General features: G+C 55.0%; 2 protein-coding genes across 6 annotated transcripts; both read left to right on the top strand.

Moving 5' to 3' along the window:
- The first annotated feature begins 993 nt into the window (after positions 1-993).
- NPM3 (nucleophosmin/nucleoplasmin 3) lies at positions 994-3,126 on the top strand. 2 transcript variants are annotated; one of them, XM_065920086.1, is made up of 6 exons: positions 994-1,138; positions 1,437-1,522; positions 1,761-1,880; positions 1,999-2,092; positions 2,869-2,960; positions 3,039-3,126. In XM_065920086.1, exons 1-5 carry the CDS (start codon positions 1,021-1,023, stop codon positions 2,949-2,951), a joined length of 501 nt encoding a protein of 166 aa, XP_065776158.1. In that variant the 5' UTR covers positions 994-1,020; the 3' UTR covers positions 2,952-2,960; positions 3,039-3,126. The 2 variants fall into 2 exon arrangements, with proteins under 2 accessions (XP_065776158.1, XP_065776157.1); XM_065920085.1 differs by having other exon boundaries at positions 2,839-2,960.
- Positions 3,127-8,712: 5,586 nt separating this feature from the next.
- Positions 8,713-14,334, top strand: FGF8 (fibroblast growth factor 8). Of its 4 annotated transcripts, none has more exons than XM_065920081.1 (6): positions 8,713-8,744; positions 8,843-8,879; positions 9,412-9,498; positions 9,756-9,903; positions 13,109-13,215; positions 14,044-14,334. In XM_065920081.1, the coding sequence occupies exons 1-6, from the start codon at positions 8,713-8,715 to the stop codon at positions 14,332-14,334; spliced, it is 702 nt and encodes a 233-aa protein (XP_065776153.1). The 4 variants fall into 4 exon arrangements, with proteins under 4 accessions (XP_065776153.1, XP_065776152.1, XP_065776155.1 ...); XM_065920080.1 differs by having other exon boundaries at positions 9,723-9,903; XM_065920083.1 differs by lacking the exon at positions 9,412-9,498.
- Positions 14,335-22,742: the final 8,408 nt, after the last annotated feature.

The raw sequence follows: 22,742 nt of genomic DNA, 5'->3' as shown, positions 1-22,742 counted from the left end.
TTTTCTCCTACTTCTATCTCTAGTAAAAGATTGCCTTCCATATTTTCCTCAAGGCAAGGCAAAAGATACAAGTAGACTCGTTTTGGCCAGGCCACCTTCCTGACACAGTTATAACCTGGGGGTAAATGAAGGCAACTAGTTTTGAGTTAGTTCATGCCACCTAATAGAATAAGGAAAATTGCCTGATTCTTTGGTCAAAAGGTGAAAGTTGAAGGCAGATCCCGAATTATGAGACAGAGTCTAAGACGTCAGTCAACGTTAGGCTGGACTAGTCTGCCTCTTGACAGGAGCAGCAATTAGCCCCACGCTTTAGCTAACTCCTCTGCTAGCAAGCGCCAGCATCTGGAGTTAAGTGTAGGTATACAACCGTGTGGATAGTGAGCCGCAGGATCGTTGCATATCCGGGAGTGGATGGAGTGGTTTGGGTACTAAGTAACAAGCTCAAAGTCTTGCCTCATGCTCCATTCCTTTGGAGGGACAGCAAATCTGTGTTCGCTTTTTTAAGAAAAACGACGCACTATATCTCGCCTTTGCTGGAAGAATTGGGAAGGCTTGCATTTTCACGTATTTAATGAAAGCTTAGCCTGGGGTGGGTGAGGGGAACACTTAGAGGCTCTGAGTGCAGAACTAGAGGAAATGGAGGCAGGAGCCTCCCTCAGAAAGTCTTGGTCGTTGAAGTGAGCAAGGACGTTAATGCCAAGCTAATGCTTGGCACTCTGCAAAGATATGCAAAGCAGACGCGACATACTGCGAGACTGCTTAAGGAGATGGTTGGATGGCATCACCGACGCAATGGACAGGAGTTTGAGTAGGCTCCGGGAGTTGATGGACAGGGAAGCCTGGCTTGCTGCAGTCCATGGTGTCGCGAACAGCCGGACACAACTGAACTGAAGGAGACGGCGATGACGCCTTGGACCCAGGGTGCCTCGCCAGCGTCTCCTTTAATAGGCGGGGCCGGAACCGCCGCGAGTCCCAGGCTTTGTACGTGTCGGAGGCGGAGCCGCAGAAGGCCCTAGCAGCATGGCAGCTGGCGCAGCGGCCGCCTTGACGTTTTTGGATCAGGAGAGCCGAGTCCGAGCTGGGGGGGTCGGCAGTCTGCAAGTCCCGGCCCCGGTCACTATGGACAGTTTCTTTTTCGGTATTGAGGAAAGGAGAGGCTGAGGGTGGTGCTGGGTTAGAAGCAGGGCTGAGGAACGGGAATGCAGACGTGGGCACGCCGTGGGTGGGGGCGGAGGGGGCCTCCCGCGGCAGCCTGAACCGGAGGGGAGAGCCAGGCTCCTGCCCTAGTTGTTCGGGGTGGGCCCGGGCCTAGCGCTCCAGAGGTTCCTGACACGTGGCCGTGTGAATGGCCGGTTAGTCCATGGCTGCAGGTGAACGGGATTTGGTGAAATGCCCTCCGCACACTGAAGCACATTCACACTGTTAACCTCTTCCAGGCTGTGAGCTCTCAGGCCACACCCGCTCTTTCACCTTCAAGGTAGAGGAAGAGGATGACGCGGAGCATGTGCTGGCTTTGACCATGGTAAGGGGCGGGGTAGGGGGAGTGGAGGTTAATTGGTTGACCTAAACAGGCTCTACTCGCGTGTCTATTCTTTCCCGCTCTATTGGGAGTCATCTACTCTGCTTAATCCCCACGTAGGGGCTCCCCTGGCCAGGCGATCCAGGGACCTCGGAGGCTGGGCAGGTTGTAGGGTAGATGCTTCCACTTGTGGTGTCCACCCTTATTGGGGGAGACTCCGAGGCCCTATATACCTTCCCAGCTCTGCCTCACCGAGGGGGCCAAAGATGAGTGTAATGTGGTAGAAGTCGTGGCACGGAATCATGACCACCAGGAGATCGCAGTCCCTGTGGCCAACCTCAAGTTGTCCTGCCAACCGATGGTGAGTTCCCTGGCCATACCTTGGGAGGCTGGGAGTTAGGAATTGAGGACTTCAGGACTTCACGCAAGGTGGGATGGGCTAGGAATGGGCCAGGCCTTCATCCTTGTCTTTCTCCCAGCTCAGTTTGGATGACTTCCAGCTCCAACCACCTGTAACCTTCCGCCTGAAGTCAGGTTCTGGCCCTGTGCGCATCACTGGGCGGCACCAGATTGGTGAGAATTTTCTCCTTTGCCTCCAGTAGACTCTCCATCTGGACTCCTACCCCACCCCAGCCATATCTCCCAGTGCAGTTCCCATACAGACCCTGGACTTTACTGCTACTGCTGCAGCTGCTAAGTCGCTTCAGTCGTGTCCGACTCTGTGCAACCCCTTAGACGGCAGCCCACCAGGCTCCGCCGTCCCTAGGATTCTCCAGGCAAGAGTACTGGAGTGGGTTGCCATTGCCTTCTCCGAGGACTTTACTACTTTACTACTCTACTACTCCACTTTAAAGATCCTCCACTTTGCTACTTCAGCTGTTCTTCACGGAACCTACCCCAGCTTATCCAGCTCCACTGATGTGGACTCCTTTGAAAGTGAAAGTGAAAGTCACTCAGTCGTGTCCGACTCTTTGTGACCCCATGGACTGTAGCCCACCAGGCTTCTCTGTCCATGGAACTCTTCAGGCAGGAATACTGAAGTGGGATGCCATTTCCTTCTGCAGGGGATCTTCCCGACCCAGGGATCAAACCCAGGTCTCCCACATTGCAGACAGACTCTTTACTGACTGAGCCACCAGGGAAGCCCTTTGACTCTTTGTTATCTAGTTTAGTATCTGAGGTTTTTCCCATCTAGGCCATAAGCTTTGGGAGGTCAGAGTCCCTGCAAGCCTAGAGCCACAGGGCATGAATAAATGACATGTAGTATGAAGGGGGTGTGGCTTTAACTTCTCTTCCTCCCTTGACTGCTTGTGTACCAGTTACTATAAGCAATGATCTTTCTGAGGAAGAGAGTGAAGAAGATGGGAGTGAGGAGGAGGAAGCTGAGTTATGTCCTATCCTCCCTGCCAAGAAGCTGGGGCGCAGGCTCTAACACTCCTTGGTGAGTTGGAGGGGCCTGGGAGGGGACAGGAGGAGCATGTTTGGACATCGATGCTGACCCCTGGTTTGCTCTCTTCAGGTCAGCTAGCTGCCTGCCACATGCACCAGGTTCCTGGACAAGTTTCAAGAACTTTGTATCTTCTCCATTGAAGAGGGTTGGGGGCAGGGGCGGGGTTGGGGGTGGGGGTCTTGGTCTGGTGTAAGGAGAACGGGTGTCCCATTCTCCAAAGGACCCTGGTGTGCTAATCCTGTACTTCACCCCAAGCTTCCCTTTTCTCCAGGAGTGGGAGGAACTCTGAACTTCTATCCTGACCTTCTCTTCCCACTTGCCTATGAGGTTGGAGGTCAGCATCTGAAGCTCAGGACTAAACATTTTTAATATTTTTTACATTTTTGGATAAAGTTTGAAATAAAATGCAGATGAGGGGTTTTTTGCAACTCATTTGTGTGGCTTCTTTCCCTCCTGGGGTGGCATTCCCCTAGGGACCACCAGGTGGCACTGTGGCAGCACAGAGGGTGGCCCTGGACCTGGGGAAGGGTGAGGAAATGTGGGATCCTGCTACTCCCAGAGCGCTGGGACTAGCCCAGCCCTGGGCCCCAGCTGCCTTCCTAGATGAGGACCTCCCAACACCAAGCCCCTTCCCAGTCCCTTGGTGGGGGAGGGCCATCCCAGGAGGTTATCAGCATCTAAACAAGGGGTCTGGGCCTCTGTCACCACTCAGGCTGATGGGCAGGGGGGCAGATAAGGGGGCTTAAGCAGCCTGAGGAATGTGCATCCCTGGCCCCATGAGGGGGCTCAGGCCCCAAGAGGACCTGTGAGGGGTAAGGTAGAGGCCAGTCTTTGCTCCTCCTACCAGTCATGCAGGCCATCTATGAGCCAGCCTGGACCCTTAGAAACCTGATTCCAGGGGCCAGATGGAGGGGGCTGGCCAGATTGGGTGACAGGGAAACCAGAATCCGGGTGGCCTGGCATATGGGGGCAGAGAGGAGCCCCTGGGATTCAGCCTCCTGGGCTAAAGGGTTCCAGCCCCCTAGCCCTCCACCTGGTCTGGGGTGGGGGTGGAGGGGGCGGTTCTCTGGTGCCTGAATTCAGGTGGTTCTGGGGATTGGCTGCTGCTGTACTAGGAAGAGAAAGGGATGTACCTGGTGTGATCATGAGTGTGTATATGACCAAGTCTGAGGTCAGTAGTTCAGCAGCTGTGTTGATGGGGCAGGGGGTCTCAGTGCCCTACAAACAAACAAACAAAAGGTTACCTCCTGAGACAGCCTGGGGCCCGACATGCTGAGGAGGGACACAGAAGAGGGCCTGGTGGGGCCAGGCCCACTCCCTCCCATACTGGCTTCTGGGCAAATGAGTGAACAAGTGGGAGGGGTCCCTGGATAACCAGAAGAGGTTGGCATTGGAGCAGGTGTTTGGAAATAGTGTTTCCACACCACAGAAAAGCACTCTCTTTTCAACACATCTCTGAAGGAGGTGCCCTTCTCCCTGTGGTGAGGAACAAACAGGTCCAGTGTTTAACCTCCCTTTTTCCTAGTTGAGGATAAAGGAAGATGATCCTTCTCTGTGTCATAGTGGTCAGGGTCGCAGGCCTCTTTCTTTGCTGCAGGCCTTTCCTGAAGTGCTTCCACCAGGAACACCGGGATGGAGAGGGCAGCCAGGATGGGACCATTCACCAACCGGAGGCAAGGGGCCGGGAGATAGAGGAGAAGGTGGAGTTGGCGCCCTCTGGTGGGAGATGTTGAAACAGCTTGTGGCGGTGCAGCTCGCCCCGCCGCCTCTGTAGCGGCTCTACGCGGGCGCCGCGGTGCAAGGGCCTACATACCCCGCCAGCGGTCTGCGCAACTAAAGGCAGACTTCATTCGTTTGTTCGTTCATTCATTGACTGGAAGGGTTCCTGTTAGAACCCTTCCCTTTCTCCTCTCGTCTATCGCCTCCAAAGTCCTCGGCACGTGCTCGGTTGAAGGTACGGTAGCCTGGCTGAGTGTAGGGAAAAGTCGGGGAATCCTTCCCAGCCGACATTTCTACCCCCTGCAAGTGGCCCCGCCCCAATATTTACGCTCCTCGACGCCGCTGATCGCTCATTGTGAGCCTTTCTAGTTTCTTGGCGGGTCTGCCCGCGGCCCTGGCCGGCGCCAAGCGCGCTCCTACCCGCGTTGGGGGCCCAATCCACATCCGCCTCATCCCGGAGTTTCTCGACCCGACGGGGCGCCCGAGGACTGAGCCAGGAATTGTTTTTTCTCCCTACCCTCCCTCGCCTCTCCTCGATCCCCCTTTCTGCCCTCTCAACGCACAGTAGGAGCGTTGCCCATTCATTTAGGCCTCTGAGCGCTGAGGGCTTACGCCGGGGTTTGCAGACTGCTGGAGAAGGGGCAAGACTGTATTTGGGGGGCAAAGGGGAACGACCAGACGGGGCCTAAAGTGCTTAACACAGTCTCTGCGATTTACATTTGAACAGTCGGCAGAGGGTCTGCCGCGCTTTGAACGCCCGGCTCAGGCTGCGCGTGTTGGAGCGCAGGCGGCCCCCGCCGGTTGGTGTGGATTTGAGGGGCCCAGAGTGGGCCAGGGGCGGGGGCGGGGGGTATGACCGATGCGTATGGAAAGAGGCTGAACGTGTGTGTTTGGGTCCTTGCAACGGTGTGTTTGCAGAGAGGGGCTATTTGTGTTGGCGAGAGGTGTGTGTTTGTGTTTGCAGGAGGCGAGGGACTCTGTGTGTGTGTATTTGTGTTTGAGGAGTGTGGGGGCGGCCGGGAAAGGTGGCCGGGCTGTCAATCAGCGATCAGGTTGACAGGCGCTCCCTCATCAGGGCCAGGGAGCTCTGATTGCAGATTCGAGGAAACAAAATAGCAATTGTAATTACGGGGCTTTGATAAGATAAAGGAAGGAGCAAGCCGGCCGGGAGGCGAGTAAGAGCAAGGGAGGATGGAACAGCCTGCTGGGGCCCCGATGGAATATTTACATCTGTCATTCACGGGGGTGTGTCCTCGCAGTACCCGGCGCCTGATGTGGGGGTGTCCCTATTGACACCCCCTCCCCCATCTAGAGACGGGGATTTTTGAGGATATGAGAAGAATCCCCTCAAATGGACGAAGACCCAGCTGGGGGACGTTCTCAAAATGTAGAGGAATTCTGATCTGTAGAGGCCCCCGGGTAGAGGTTAGGGTGTGGGACTCAAATCCTGACGGTCCACACGTTTAGGCCCCGGATGGCCCATCTCTGGGGAAGAGTGAGGAGGGTGGGTTAAGATCATTGAGGTTCAGCCCAGAACCTTCTGGGGGCTCCAAACCAGGGTTGAACTCTGGTCTGAGCCAGGTGCTCTAGTCTCCACCCCCTACTCTGGGGAAAGGCAGGTGCCCAGAGTGACATAGGTTCTGACTCCAGGACTACACATGCTAAGGATGGGCTGGATGCCCTGACCCCTTCTTGGGTCCTGCTCCTTGCTGTTCTCATCAGACTGTTTTCAGAGGGCTGGTCCCTGGTGAGAAGACCCTTTTCATCCTCTGCCTCTCCTCTCTCCACTTATTTATTAATACATACAAATAAACATATTCAAGGGCCTCCTAGGTGCAGGGCATGAGGTTAAGATGGTGAATATTTTGCCTGCTTGAGTTAGTGTACCTGGGGATGTAGACACCCAGTTTCTAAGACAGAGGAGCTTGAATGAAGGAGAAATGCTGATCTAGGCTGTGGGTACTGGAGCCCACTCCACTTGTCTTCCCCCAGTGCCCACCTCCCAGTGGGGTTAAGAGGAGATGGTGCAGACAGACAGACTTTAGCAAATACATGTGCCCAATAAATGGTGGTGCTTATGATCCTTATCTGTTGGGAGGGTGGTGAAGGCAAGTAAGTCTCCCTGGGGAGGCCCCACATGCACTGAGGTCTAAATGCTCAGCCAGTTTCCCCATTATTCATTCATTGAATGCAGAATTGCGGAACCCTGTCCTGCTCTCCTGAGCTAGTAAGTTATGGTCCTTGCCTGGAGGTCTGGGTGGGAAAGAGCCACTTGAGGGAACAGACTCAAGTGGGTAACAGGTGAGCTCAGGGAGTCTGCTTCTCTGGGGAGGGATGAGATCTTGGGACAAATCTCCTGATTCTGTTTCCCCATCTAGACCTTGCTCAGTGTTAGCACCATGGCTGGGAGTGGGAAAGGCAGGCCACAGAGAAAGGGGAGGTAGGAAGAACTTGGCTGTGTTGCCTCTGGTCTCATGGTTTCCTGAGGCCACCCCAGCCCCTCCAGCCCAATCATCAAGGACATGGGGGCTGGCAGTAGGGCAGGGGAGGTCTTGGGCAAGGGCAGCAGCTAGGCAAAGCATCAGTGGCTCCACCTGCTCCCCAGAAGTATCTGTCTCAGGGCATCTCTGCCCACCCAAGCTGCTCTCAAAGAAGCACCTCAGCTCAGGGGTTCCTGAAGCCCCTGGAGGTAGCAAAGGGCGGCTGTGAAAGGCTTAGACAACTCATTACCTTCTTTGATACTTCCCCCTCCCCCAGCGTTGACAAAGCACCAGTCGAAGTTTAGTACACAGTAGGTGTGTAAATACCTGTTCAGTGCACAAATAATGGGACTCTGAGCAAAAAAGACTAGGCAACCTGGATCTACGTCTCTTTCCCAGGAAAAGCAGCTGAGGTTATTTTTGCGCCCACTGCCTGCCGCTTTGGGGAGGGCATGGTGGTGGCAGTGACTGGGGTTTTCCGTATGGGTGGGCTCTCTCCTTTTTGGGTGGTGTGGTCAGGCTTCAGTCTAGCATGTTGGGGGCGGGGTGGGGGGGAAGGAGCAGGGGTGATGGTGATAATGAGAGAAGGAAGCAGCAAGGGAGATGTTTCTCGATCTCAGGGCCTTTTTGGTGACTGAGCGAGGCAGGAGAGACCGGCAAGGCAGAGTACTCAGCAGAAAGATGGGGGTGATTGTCGGTTCCCGGTCGCACAGGCACGCACTGCCAGAGGAACGCGCAAAACCGTTCACCCCAGTGTCAGCGCCTACTTGCAGGCGGCAGCCCGGGACAGACAGAGAACAGAGTAGGTGGCTCAGAGAACCGCCGTCTAGCTTGAGGCTTAAGCGGACCGGGTCCCATGGTGCAGACCGGGCGCCTTCCCACTCGGGTGCCCGGGGGGGTCCAGGAAACCCCAGCAGAGGGGCTCGGGACTCCACGGGGTGGGCGGCCCGACGCGCCCCCCCATCCCCGCGCGCCTGGACCCCAAGAACGCGCATGGGGACAAGTCCGGGATGCAGAGAGGCGCCCAGACGGGCCGCCCCCACCCCTTGCAGCGGGTCCCCAGACCCCTCCCCTCACCCAGACCCCCAATCCCCGACCCTCCGACCGCCCCGCCCCGGTCCGCCCCGCCCCCGCCCCGGGCTGCGTCCCGGCCCCCGCTCCCAGCCGGGGGCTGCGGGCTCCGGCCGCCAACCCCGCGCTCCCCCCTCGCGCCGGGTGCGGCGCCCCCCGCCCCCACCCCTCCCCCTCCCTTCCCACTTACCCACCCCCCCCTGCCGGCCCGTTACCCTCCCTCCCGCTCCGGCTCCTCAGCAGCCAGCGGCCAACGGCTCCGGCTGCGGCGCAGAGGCACTCGGCGCGGCGCGGCGAGCTCGACATTCCCTGGGACCCGCGGAGCCGCGTCCCGATTGCCCGGGCTCCCGCCCTCGAGCCACCCTCGAGCCCCCCTCCGCCGCCGCCGCCGCCGCCCTCGGCTCGTCGGTCCGCTGCCTCCCGCGAGCCGGCGAGATCCCGCCGGGGCTGTGCGTGCTCCCCGGCCGCGCGACATGGGCAGCCCCCGCTCGGCGCTGAGCTGCCTGTGAGTACCGCCGCCCCGCGCCCCCGGCCGCGCGCCCGCCCGCCCGCCCGCCGCTCACCCCGCGCCCCTCTCTCCCCGCCCGCTTTTGTCTCCCACAGGCTGTTGCACTTGCTGGTTCTCTGCCTCCAAGCCCAGGTAAGGCGCACTGCGCCGAGGCCGGCGGGCACGCCGGGGGGCGAGGTCGGGCAGGCCGGGGCAGGAGGACTGACCCCGCGGCCGCGCGGCGGGCTGGAAGGGCTGGGAAGCATCTTAGGACTGCAACCCGTAACTATCCCGAGGAGGGGTTAAGGACCAGAGAGGTAGCGCCGGCCTCAGGTCACACAGCCTGTGAGCGGCGCGAGGCTAGAACCCGAGGTTTCGGAGTCCGGCGCTGTCTTCCACGCCTCCCAGCCAGGTGGGGGGTGGTTGGGGAACTCGGCGGGCAGCCACTCCCGGCCGCGCGGAGGAAGGGGGCACTCGGGGCCAGGGGGCGTTCGATGTCAGAGGTCCGGTGACTGCCTCAGGGACCCTCTCCGCGGCTCTCTGGGGGGACTTGCGGCGGGTCTGGCAGAAAGATCAGGTGCCTGGGTCTTCTGTGGTCTCAACATTTGGTCCGTGAATTTGTCTTTATAAATGTCAGGGGTCGGGCCGCGCTGCCTCCCGACTTAAAAGCGCCCTGCTCTTCTAGGAAGGCCCGGGCGGGGGGCCTGCGCTGGGCAGGGAGCTCGCTTCCCTGTTCCGAGCTGGCCGGGAGTCCCAGGGTGTTTCCCAACAGGTGGGTCCAGATCCTTCCCCATCCCGGGCGCATCCATGCTAGACTGGGTCTGTCCGACTTTCCTGGGTAGGGTGGGGGTGGTCCGAACTGGCATGTTGGGGGGACCCCAGCCCCTGCCGGCTGCCTGGGGCAGTGGAGGGAGGTGCCGGGTGATGGGGGCCACTCGGGCCCCTGGGCAGGGTAGCATTATAATGGCGTGTTGTGTATTTTTCAATTTCCTAAAGGTAACTGTTCAGTCCTCACCTAATTTTACACAGCATGTGAGGGAGCAGAGCCTGGTGACAGATCAGCTCAGCCGCCGTCTCATCCGGACCTACCAACTCTACAGCCGCACCAGCGGGAAGCACGTGCAGGTCCTGGCCAACAAGCGCATCAACGCCATGGCAGAAGACGGGGACCCGTTCGGTAAGGAGCTGCACTGCGCTGGGGTTAAGGTAGCCTGCGGAGCGCGCCCCTCGTCCCCAGGCTGGCCTGCTGTGACAGGACCCAGCAGTCGCATCTGCGTTGAGCTGAGGCCTGCAGGCTCCCCAGCTCAGAAGGGAAGGAGTTAAGGCCACAAAGCATCTTGGGGGTCAGCTGGAGAAGAGAGGGCTGGGGAAGGGACCCCGGGGAGTACTTGGCCCATAGGTGCCCTTTCCTGCCCAGCAGATGAATGAATCCAGGAATCTCCCTTTCCACCTCCCCCTCTCATACCCCTCCCCACTGCAGGTGGAGGCAGAGGGTTCAGGGGGAGGGGGCCCAGGTTTAAGGGAAGCTCTTGAAAGAGGATATGTCACCAGGGCCCACAAAAGGAGAGTGAGAAAGAGAAGGGAGAGAAATCCCCTCAACTCCCCCAAGTTGGGGGTACGGTATACTGCGAACCTTAAATACTTTGATCAGGAGGGTCAATTACACATGGGGACTAGGATAGGAAAGGGGCCTTCCCCACCTCACTTGTCCAGGAACCCAGGCGGGCGGTCAGAGCGGGGCTCCTGGCTCCCGGTGGGGTGGTGAGTGCAGGGAGCTACTGTGGGGTGGGGAGGCTGAGGACTGATTGATTTCTAAAACATTCAATATTCCTGCCTTGAAACAAGGCCAATTTCCAGAGTCCTGGATGTACCAAGAGAAAAGCAAGTCCTCTGGGCGGCTGATGTTGTTTTTAGAGAGCGATTATTGTGAGTTTAAAAACCTTTAAATAATGACCAAGTTAAACAAGCATGAAAGGAGAGGGGAAGACTCTATTAAAATGTAATAAAAAGGTGAAGCATTTTAAGAGCTAAGAAGAAAAATGAAGAATGATATAAAACAGAAAAAGAACGAGCCTTTTTTTCAGATGTGGAGTTTGAAAGGAGTTGCAAGTCTGTAAATGTTAAAAGAGAGGTTCAAGATTGTTCTCTATGAATCTCTGGAGAGACCCCCGCGTCTGGCAGAGCGATTAAAACTCTTCTTACTTTCACCTTTTTTAACATTTCCTGAATACTTTCTCCTCTTCTCGAGCCAGTTTGGGGGATCGAGTATGTCTCGCTGCATTTTTTCTGCATCGACGTAGCTGACTTCCCTTCAAAGCTAGAGAAGGAGACATAATTTTCCTGGGATAAATCTGTCACTGGGGTGGAAGAATAGGTTTGAAAATGTTAAGCTTTCCAAAAGCCCGGTCAGGAAAGCCGCTGTAAACTGCCGCCCCAGCTCCCCAGCTCCATCCAGGAAGGAGAGTGGGGGCTTTCTGTGGTGGGGGTGGGGGCGGCCTGCCTGGTGGCCGAGCTCCCCCGCTGGGCTGGCAGGGCCAGCCTGCCGTCCCTTTGTCCCTTCAAACTGGCTGCTCGTTGCCCTTCTCAGCTTCCAAGGAAAGGGAATGAATGCCTAGCTCCTCCTGGGTTTGCTCCATTGGAGCAAATGGTCCAGCATCCTTAGGGTTTGGGGAGGGAAGAAGACGCTAAGCTGGTCATGGGGGGATTCATCTTCAGACATCAGAGGTCTGATGCCCACTTCTCTTCCTACAATTATAGGAGGCTTCCCAGGTTCCCTGGTCCCTGCCTGGTGGGCAGGAGCAGGAGCTGGAGGGCCCAAGAGCAAAGGCTTAGCGTGTATAGCCAGGACAGATAGAATCTGGGGGAGAATGGCAGAGAAGTCCCCAGGGCTTCCTTATGGGCCCCAGGAAGGGACAGAGGGCTCCATTCCTTTCTGCCTAGTTTGGTCAGACCCCCCTCTTCTCCAGTTGGTGTCCTTCTTAGCCCTTAAAAAATAGTTGCTCCTTACCCTGAAAAGCAGAACAGGAAAGGGATGGGCAGACTGGCTGGATCCAAGAGGAGCTGGGTGGGAGGGGAGGTGACAGCTGCATTTCCCTGGCTGACTTGGAGCCAGACTGGGGACTTGGCTACTGGGTCCCAGCTCTATGCTTCTGCAAAGGGAGGCAGGCAGTCACAGGCTGGGTGGTGAGGGCTGCCTTGCTGACCTGTGCCCATCACCTCCCATTCGTTTCAGGGTCAGAGAAGGTGCCACCTTGTCAGAATAAGCTGGGAGGTAGCCCTGGGAGTCCCCAGACTTCTTTCTCAAGGAGGTAGAAGGCTGAAGGAGGGAGGGCAGGAGTTCTAGACCCTTTGGTTCCATCCCAAACAGCTAAGTTGGTCCCCAGTCTCAAAGGGAGGAGTTGTGCAGAGTGGGTAAGGGCCATGGCTTCTGTGGCAAGCTGGTTGTCTAAGGGAAGAGGTAAGAAGGCACAGGATTCAGCTCCCTGTCTCCTGGTTCTTGAGTGAGAGGCAAGCATACATGATTTTCTCTTCTCCTCCCCTACAGAAAGTGTTTGGTCACTGGGGTAAGAAGCCCAGTGATGCAAGAGGGGGTGCAAGAGAAAAGACTATTGAGTTACTGATTTCTGAACACTGAGACTGGGGTCTGGGGTGACTAGGAAGTATGGGAAGAGATAGTATCCTCCTAGTTGGTGTCTGAGGTTATAGGAAAGTAGCCAGCTATGGGCTGTGTGTGGAGGGAGAGCTGTCCTCATCCCTGTCACCTTCTCAGCAGAGCCGGGGTGGAGGGCGGGAGATGTGGGGTGGGGCAGGGTGGAGTGGGTTGGGGTGGAGGGTGTTGGGGGATGGCCAAGGCTGTGGGTTGGAACCCAAGGTATCAGAAGCAAGAGAGAGTGCTTTCATGTTTGATCTCAGGAATGGAGGTCACCACTGCACCTGGATGTTTGTAATAATCTGTGAGGCACGTATGTATAATATTTTGAGTTGGAAGAATCCTCCTAGACCTTTTGATTGGCAGTGGAATTCTAGTCAAATTAAATTTTTTTTGAAGCCTCGACACAAAAGTCATTACTGGTTATAATGTCTGGTTATAAAAGAGGATCTTCAGTTTGATGGCTCTAAGACCCCTCTGCATAAACCAGTTCAGATACCATGATCTCATCCATTCCCCCTCTGTAAACCCAGGGGAGGGACCTGAAACCCAGAAAGGGGACTTGACCTTTCCAGGGTTGCACAGCATATTAGTGGCTGGAGCCCACAACCTGGGCATCTGGCCTTTGGAGCAGCTGCTTCTGGGATGGGCCAGTTGGGGTAGGGACATGCAGCACTGGAGGTCAGGAAGTTGCCAATAACCACCCCCACCCCACCCCAACCTTTCCTGACAGCAAAGCTCATTGTGGAGACAGACACCTTCGGGAGCCGGGTTCGAGTACGAGGAGCTGAGACAGGCCTCTACATCTGCATGAACAAGAAGGGGAAATTGATTGCCAAGGTGAGGTCCTAGAAAGAAGGGAGGGACTGGCTGGGGTCTGGGGAGCAGGCTGGGCTGGCTGAGCTCCTCCAGGATCCCAACAAGGTGGGCAGAGAGGCCGAGGGCCACCTTGGGGTTACCTAATGATTGGGGGGGGCAGGTGGAGGAGGTGAGGGAGGAGGTAACTGAGAGATGAAAAGCTATAAAGGCAAAGGAGGGAGAAGGAAGGCTAGGGAAGGGGCTGGAGAGGGGGTGTCGGTAAATTCCATATATCTTTTTAACAAATCGCCAAATTGCTTTGCTATTATGTCCAATTACATGGTACCAGCATTTGGAATGTTCAGTAAGCCGAGGGCCCAACCCCTCAGCCGAGCTCTGAAATGGCCCCATTAGTCACGGCTCCTCTCCAGCCTCGAGCTCCCCGCTTCCCTGGCTTCTGGGGCCTGGGGCTCAGCATCTCCTCACCAGCCTTCCCTCCCCCATAGGGTGGTGGCCCTGGGGCTGCAGGTCAGCATCCTGAGATGGCTGAGGGGGGCAGGTGGGGAAACGGGTGCTAGCAGCTTGGGCCAGACTGGTGGGCAGAAGGCCAGGGTGGGCAGGGGGTGGGCCCCCTCTCGGCCCCTCTGTGTTGGGGCCCAGCCTCTCTGTAGACAGCCATGTGTCACTGCTACCCAGGAGGACAGGAAGTTGCCGGGTGGGCTGTGAGTTGTGAGGGATTAGAGAGCGGGTGCCCACCCTGCCATCTGCTGGGGTGCCCACCTGCTGTCTGGGGCCGCCTGCCCTCTGCCTAGGATGGGAGGGGGCTCCGGACAGAGCCGGGTGACACCGTGTCTGCCCCCCACCCTGCAGAGCAACGGCAAAGGCAAGGATTGCGTGTTCACGGAGATCGTGCTGGAGAACAATTACACGGCCCTGCAGAACGCCAAGTACGAGGGCTGGTACATGGCCTTCACGCGCAAGGGTCGACCCCGCAAGGGCTCCAAGACCCGGCAGCACCAGCGCGAAGTCCACTTCATGAAGCGGCTGCCCCGCGGCCACCACACCACCGAGCAGAGCCTGCGCTTCGAGTTCCTCAACTACCCGCCTTTCACGCGCAGCCTGCGCGGCAGCCAGAGGACTTGGGCCCCCGAGCCCCGATAGGCCCTGCCGGCCCCTCCCCGCCGCTCCCCGCCCAGGTTTCCTCTTTGCAGGACGAGGTCTGCGCTACTGAAGGCTGGGGAGGAGCCGGGAGAGCCCTGGGCTCTAGTTGTGGATAATTGTTTGCTGTTGGGTTTTTGTTGTTATTGTTTTGTTTTGTTTTTTTAAACAAAAGAGAGGCTCTATTTTTGTATTCCACTAAGCTGTTGTGTCTGACTTCTTCACTCTCATCTAGGCTGGTGAGTGGCCTAGACTGGGATTCTGGCAGGGGTTTTCCTGGGGGTGGGGGGCCTTTTCTCATCCCGCATAGGTGCTCCTGGGACCCCAGCAGTTGCAGGGCAAGACTGCTAGACGGTCAGGGGCTCCTCTGAACCCCTAGGTGGGAGCAGAGAGGAAAGGGACTGGAACTTTAGGTCAGGTCTTTCAAGAGCAGGTGTCAGTGGAGGATGTTTGTGTACTAGTTGCTATTAAATGACTGAAATATTTATTTAATTGTATTAAAAATGTGTGTTGGAGAGTGGGTCCTGCTGGGGTCAGCCCCCTCCCCCTGCGCTGCCCCAGGTGGCAGGCGGCTGAGACCCGCAGCGAATCAGGCAGCATCTCTGACTGGAGCTTCGCTTCCACCTAAGGATCCACACCTGTTACTGGAGGGGTTTTCCTGGGAGAACAGAAACAGGGAAAGGGGCAGGAAGAGGCTCTTAACTGGTCTTGGGGCCTGTCAGTCATGGACTCTTAATTGGAGCTGATGGTAACACTTCCCCAGGCCATCTCTGGGTCAGAAATGATGACTCTGCTAGGACTGGAGCAAATCATGGATTCAGTGGGTCCTTTAAAAAGTACCTTTCTGTGTGCCTTGGTGTGTGTGGGAGACAGGTCAGAGATGCCTGCGCTAGTTCTGAGTATCAGACTCCAGAAGATGCAAGAAAAGAGCAACTGCCAGGGTCCAAGGTAGGGGTATGTTGTGTGGGGTGGGGTGGGGCACCACAACGCTGGTGTTGTCATTTGCGCCCTGAAACAAAGTGTTCACTCTGGGATGTTTAGTTAGAAAGCTGTGAAGGTGCTGAGCAGAAGGTGCTGAGTTCAGATGTTGCAAAAGAGCCCAGGAGCCTGAGGTCCAGGGAGAGGCTGCCAACTTTGGAGAGACCAGGCCTAAAAGGAGATGAACTGGGATTGTGGGGGAAGGGAAGCTACAAATCTAGAGCAGAACTCGAACTCTGGGCAGGAGGAGAAGCAGCAGGTGGTATGTCAGAAGGACTAGCCTGTGAGGAAGGACTGTTGTGGAGGAAGGAAGACCAGGTCATGCCATGGCAGTGGTAGAGCAGGTCATTCACAGCATGGGTAAGAGAACTGGCCTGTGGTGGGTGGAGGGGTGGGTTCTCAGAGGTGCAGCAGTGAGATTGGCATCTCACCACCCTGAGCAGAGCCCAAGCCCAGAGGCAGCAGATCTCCTGAGGTCAGAGCTGGCCCAGTCATCATAAATGAGGCCTCTCATTCCGGCTACTTATGCTGCCTTCTTTGGGGTGGTCCCACAGCCCAGTTAGTGGACCAGTCCAGAAACCTCTTTCCTCTGGCTCTCGGTTCTTTGGTGCCTTTGGTTGGAGGGCAACCCAAGGCTTCGTGACCATGTGGATCTCTCAGAGTTGCAGCTGCAAGTCCCAGGCTCAGGCCATCCAGGTGGATCAGGAATCCCAGGGCTCAGTGGGAAGCCTTGGAGTAGAGAGGCTGGGGTAACACGGGACCTCTTCAGACCTGCTATGGGGGTGCAGGCTTTTGGATAGAGTAGATTTCTCTCAGTGCACAGGTACCAGGGACATGGGGACCTCTCTTCTAGCTCCCCCAGCTCTTAGTGCCTCCCCTTCTGCTCCATCCCCTCCCCTCCCCCTTTAATTAATTCTGGGTGAGCAGCCTGGCTTTATTGTGCAAGGAGCTGGGGTCTCACTGTGGGAAAAGTCACACCTTCTGAGCAGCTTCTGATGCCATGCAAATGAAGAGACCGTCCAGGAAACGCTTTCATCTGCACGGCCGCCTGTCCAACCCCCAGCCCAGTAATTACCCACATTTCATTTGTTTGAGAGCAATTCCTGGGAGAAACCACAGGGCAGGAGGGAGTCTAGAGGGTGAATGTAATGCCAGGCTCTCCCTGCCTGTGATCCTGGGACCCGGCTTGGGCCAAGGTGGTCACCAGCTAGGCCAAAGCTACCCTGAAGTCCCCTGGCTAGGGATGCCTGAGTGCTCCAGGGTTGTGGGGTGGAACTGTGCCATGGTTGTGACAAGGGAGAAGTGGGTTGTCCAGAGAGCTGAACCTGCCTCCTGGAGAAGGGAGAGATGGCTGGTGGAGGAGTAGAGGTGGACAGGAAGGTGGTAGTATGATCCTTGAGGTGGCCTGGGGCTTTGGGAAGGAGTTGACTCCCAGCAGGACGCCTGACAAGGGACCCTGGGGAGCTGATGCCAGAGCAATGGGGCAGAGATGGGCCAGAGCACCCACCACCTTGTTTATCTTTGCATTGCTGCCTCCACAGAACCCTCGCTAATAGGGTTTTACAGCCCACTCAAGCTGCAACTGGCCAAGAATCAATCATTACCGGCACTTAGTGGTTTGATAGTTAACAGCCTGAACTGAAGCCAAACTGGTTGTTAACTGTGATAACAACTGATTTCAAGGGGTTATTGCCGGCCCAATATGCTCAGCCCATTTATTTCGGGGAAAACAAGCAGGGAGCTGTTGCAAAGCCCAGAAAAGGGAGGAGGACTGGGTTTTTCCGCAGCCAAAAGGCCTGCCGCTCTCTCTCGGAGTGGGTGCTGGCCGTGAGAGCCCTGGGGCCTGGCTGAGGCATGCATGGAGGCCTGTCTGCCAGAATTCACTGAGGACCTATGCATGGGTCTGGGTGATCCCCTCAGGTTCTTCCTTCTTTCCACCTTTCACCTCACTCTGATTCCCCATGTCCCCTTTCCTCCTCTTCTTACAGCAGTGATCTCCATGAGGCCCTAACGTGGACAGCTCTCCATGAGGAGGAGCCCAGGCCTAGTGGCCAGGCTTCTGCTTGTCCCCACTCAGCAGGCAGGGCTGGACCTTTTTATCCATTCCTTCCCACCTGGGGCTTCCAGAGCCTAGCCCAGTTCAAGCTAGAACTTTGACTTTCATTTCAAAGCCAGTGTTGACTCCATCCAAACCTTGACTAGAAAGGATACATGAGAGGTCTCTCCTCTCACTCCATCAGGTCCTGTCCATCCCCACCTGCTACCCTCAGCTGAATGGCCACCAGTGAGGCTATGGCCAAGCATCCTTCTAGAAAGCTGCTGCAGCAAAGGACCCCAGGAGTTCTCCACCTTCTACAGATAGACAATCTGAGGCCCAGAAGTCACAAAGCCAGCATGAAAACTAGTATGAAAAAGTCAGGTTTTAACTCCCAGACCCAGGCTGCCTCTTGAGGACTGTGGGTCTTTTTCTAATTCATTTATTCTAGTCACATTTATTTTATACATAGTCACATTCATTGAGTGCCTATTACATGCCAGGCTCTGTTCTAGGTAGATGGGACAGAGCTGGAAATAAGAGACAAACCTCTGTTATTTTGGAGCTCATAGTCTAGTAGGAGGGTGGAGGGCGGGGTGAGAACAAACAGTATATAGTTTATCAGACCCTGACAATCCCTACAGAGAAAAACAGAGGGAATGCGTGTGGAAGGCAGGGCGGGGTCATGGCAACGTTAAGTAGGGTGGTCAGAGAAGACCTCGCTCAAAACATAGTGCTTAGGCAGACACCTGATGGCACTAAGATCTGCACCTGTCTGGGGGCGGAGCCTTCCGGGCAGAGGGACCAGCAAGTACAAGCTTAGAGTGTTGGGGCAGAGGAGCGAGGCCAGTGTGGCTGGAGCAGAGTGAAGGCAGGGTACAGGTACATTGTGGGTAGTGTGAGTGTAGTGGGGCAGGAGGATGACGGAAGCTGCAGTGACACGTAGAAGAGGTGGTGGTGAAGGCAGGTCATGTAGGGCCCTGGAAAAGACTCATCTTAACCCGCATGAGACAGCAAACCGCTAGTGGGGTTTTGAGCACTAGAATGACATGATCTGAATGCTTAAGGACGTTTTTTATTCGGGTTTTGTTGCTTTACCGTGTTGTATTAGTTTCTCCTGTACAACAAACGGAATCAGCTATGCGTGTGTGTTAGTCGGTCAGCCTTGTCTGACTCTTTGCTATCTCCATAAACTATAGCCCACCGGGCTCCTCTGTCCCTGAAATTCTCCAGGCAAGAATACTGGGGTTGGTAGCCATTTCCTTCTCCAGGGCATCTTCCCAACCCAGGGATTGAACCTGGGTCCCCTGTATTGCAGGCAGAATCTTTACCATATGAACTACCAGGGAAGCCCTATGTTTATACATATATACCCTCTTTTTTATACTTCCTTCCCATTTAAGTCACCACAGAGCATTGAGTAGAGTTCCCTGTGCTTACACAACAGGTTCTCATTAGTTATTTATTTTACACATAGAATTAATGGCGCATGTATATTGACCCCAAGCTCCCAATTCATCCCACCCCCACCCCCTTCTCCCTTGGTATCCATATGCTTGTTCTCACCGTCTGTGCCTCTGTTTCTGCTTTGTAAATAAGAGACATGATCTGAATTAAGTTTTATTAGTAACAAGATTACTTTGGCTGCTGTGTTGAGTATAGATGGTAGGGGGGTAAGGGATATTAGTTATGAAGTTTTTGCAGTAATCTTGGCGAGAGGCTGGAATTTGGGACTTTTTTTTTTTTTTGCAAGTAGAGAAGTGGATGTGGTTTGTGAAAGAAAAAGAGGAGTCTAGGGGTTTCCAAAGTTTCTAACCTGAGTGACTGAAAGGGTGGAGAGGCCCTTTATTGAGATAGAGGAGATTCTAGAAGGGGATGATTTTGAGAGAAGGGGAGGAGTTTAGTTTTGGATATGTTAAGTCTGAGCTGACTAGATAAATATTCAAGTGGAGGTGTTGAGTAGGCAGTTGTATGTGAGTCTGGAATTCAAGGGAGAGGTCTCATGTGAAGATATAAAGTTGGGAGTATTCAACACACAATTTTTGAAGCCAGGGGATGGAATGGATTTCCCAGGGAGTGAGCATAGCTAGAGAAGAGGAGAAAGCCAAGTCCAAGCTGTGGTATCCTCCAACACTTAGAGGTCAGTATGAAGGGGAGAATCAGCAAATATTGTGGCCTGTGAGGTAGGCGGGAGGAAACCCAAAAGGGTGTGTGTCCTGATGATATAGGAAAAGCACAACGGTTTCTGAGCCCAAAGCTTTAAGTGAGGTTTGGATAGAGTTTTCTTGTCATACACTCTCTCACTTCCCTTCTATCCCCAACCAAGTCACAGGGCCAAGAGAAAGTGGCCAACCAATAAGAGGGTGTTTGTTCCACCTGGGGGTCTCCTTGACTCTTCTTTTGGCCTCCCACTATCTCTCATCCCACTGCTGTTACCTCCAAAATACATCTTAGATCTAGCCCATCTACTCCTCTGCTTATCCACTGGCCACCTCCCTGGTCTAAGTCATCATCAGCTCTTGTCTGGCTTATGGCAACAGACCCCTAAATGCTTTCCCTGATTCCTCTCATCTCTCCTTACGATCTTTTCTGTACTCAGTAACCAGAATTTCCAAAACACAAATCTGATCATGTTACTTCTTCCATACCAAGAATTGAATTCAGACTCCTTTCCATGGCCTTCGTGGTCTCCACGCTCTGGCCCCGGTCTGTCTATCTAGCTGAAAGACTTAACCTTTCTCCCTCTGACCCACTGCATCCTGGTTACACCTCCTCCTAGCTTTTCAAACAAGCCAGGCTCCCATCTGCCTCAGAGCCTTTGACTGCTGTTCTCTCTGCTTGAATACTTTTCCTCTAGGTTACTGGGGGGTTTACTGGTCATTATATAGGTCTCTGCTGTCCTCTGCTTTCTCTTCTTTATTACACTTACTACTATCTGACATTATCTTGTGTTTTATTTATTTACTCACTTTTGGTCAGCCTATTCCTCCCAAGAAACCAGGGACTTTGATTCAGTTCATGATGAATATCTACTGCCTAGAACAGTGCCTGGCACATTGTAGGTATTCACTTAACATTGGTTGAGGCAATCAACTAATAAAGTAAGAGTAGATGTGGAGGTTGTTGAATGGAGAAGGTGGGTTGGGGGTTCTCTGCATCCAGGACTTGGGTCAGGATTTAGGAAATGCCTGAAGGTCAAGGAGACTTGAGGATGGTCCTGGGATGGGTGACCCTCTAAGCCCATCTGGACATCATAGTCTTACTAAAGAGGATCCAAGGCTTCCAGTACAAGCTCACCCCCATTTTCTCAAGCTGAAATGAGTACCTCCAGAGCCTGACAAATGAGCATCTAAGGAGGCCTTTTGGGATGGATGTCTCAGAACCTCCCCAGATTCTGCTTCCTTTCCCGCTGCTGGGTTTCCATAGCAACCAGAGGATTTGAAAGGAGAGAGTGAAGGGGAATTAAGAGCCAGAGAAAGCAGAGGAGAGAGGAGGAGTAAGTGGTAGCAAGACAGATGGGGAGCTGGCAAGAACTCCGAAGGATCCCCAAGTCCCATGTTACTGTGGGCGATTGTGCTGATAGGGTCCCTTTGGTTGCCTCCTTCCCCATCTGGATCTCTTGCTGACCCTCAAGAACTAACTGTCCATCTGGGCAGGCCCTAGAGCTGACCCTCATACATGCCCCCCTTCTTCTGGTTGGCAGATGCTAGAGGAAACAATGCAGAAGACAGATGTTAGTGAAGCAAGTTGGGGTCACTGGTTGGGTTTTTGGATCTGCGTTCCTTTTCCCTCCCTTATGTATGCTCGGGGAAGGACATAGAGGGAGGAGAGTCAGGGCATGATCCTATGCCAAGTGAGGTCCCAAGGTTTGGCACTTGGGGATTAAGGCCAGGTCCCCCATCATGAAGAACCAGATGGCCTCTAGCTTGGGCCTGGCTGAAGGTGCTCAAACAAGAGGTCAGCCTGGATACTGCTTTGAGGGAGCAAGAAGAAGCCTGCACAGAACTCAGCACTGTTTGAGGCTCCTCCTACCTTGAGCCCAAAGGACCAGAAAACACCTGGGCCTGGAGCCTGGGAGCGGTGGAATGGTGAGCCCTTGAGGAGCCGGGGCACTGGGCCCTGAGACCCAAGCCAACTGCCTAGAGAACCAGCCAGTGACTTTCAAGGGCAGGAGTAGCCAGAGCCAACACCGAATTCCAGCTGCCCCTGTGTCTGCCCGCAGGCACACAGCTCCCAAACAGCCAGGCTCAAAACCGCTACCTTCTTGGACTCTTCCCTGTTTCCAGCCACCTTCAATAGGACAGACATGAACATGACCAACTCTCGCTAAATCCTTCTTCACAGAGAAATCCCCATCCCATCACAACCTGCACTGGGCCATTTCACCGCCCTCCCACCTTATCTTCCTGCCCAGCCGCTCCCTGGGTTTTTTTTGTATCATTCCCCTCTTCTGCCTGGCTCCTGCAGCCTTCAGTAATGAAGAGTAAGCTCATAAAACATTCACCGTGGGTAATACACCATGTAGGATCTGCCTGATCAAAGTTCTGATAGGATACCCGGGTCAGTAGGATGCTGGGTCTTAGGCTTCCGAGAGTTGGGGCAGACTTCTCTGCCTTGGGCTCAAGTTCCAGTCACTTCCATTAATCCAGGCTCAATCCTCCCTGGTGGGGTGAGGGGTCCTGCGCAGAGTAGAAGAGGGGTTTCCTAAGAGGGAGTAACTTCTAGGGGTACTCCTGAGCTAGGCATGACTGGTAGCTGGAGCTCTGGATAAAAGCTGAAGACAAGGTGCTGCTGCTGCTAAGTCGCTTCAGTTGTGTCCGACTCTGTGCGACCCCATAGATGGCAGCCCACCAGGCTCCTCCGTCCATGGGATTTTCCAGGCAAGAGTACTAGAGTGGGTTGCCATTGCCTTCTCTGGAAGACAAGGTGAGCCATGACCAAAAGGCTAAAGGCTTGTGCTGAGTGAGGAGGGTCAGGGCCTAAGTAGTCAGTGTCTGGAATGGTTATTATTGCTCCCGGGAAGCCTGGTAAAATGGGAGTGTGCACAGGTGTGTGAGGGTGGTGGGCCCTTTCCAGGAGCCCGCCCAGGAAGCAGGTCTTCGGGTGAGGGCGATTTCATCAAAAGCAAACAGAGAGAAAGGGAAAGGAGCCTTCTCTTACTCCCCTCTACACCCCTGGAGTTTGCACGGATCACTAACACTAATAAGGCACCTGCAGCCCCACCCCACAAGCCTCAGCAAAGTCGGAAAGGAAATTGGGGAAATGGCACTGGGACCAGCCAGAAATCATCTGTGGTTTTGCAGTCAGATGGAGATAAGTTAAATCCTGGCCTTGCTGCTCCCTGACTGTATGAACCCCTCTAGGCCTCAGTTTCCCCACTTGCAAAATGGGCAACAGG

Source organism: Muntiacus reevesi, chromosome 2, assembly GCF_963930625.1.
Source record: "Muntiacus reevesi chromosome 2, mMunRee1.1, whole genome shotgun sequence".
NCBI classification, from domain to species: domain Eukaryota; kingdom Metazoa; phylum Chordata; class Mammalia; order Artiodactyla; family Cervidae; genus Muntiacus; species Muntiacus reevesi.
This window is presented reverse-complemented; position numbering and strand designations above follow the sequence as displayed.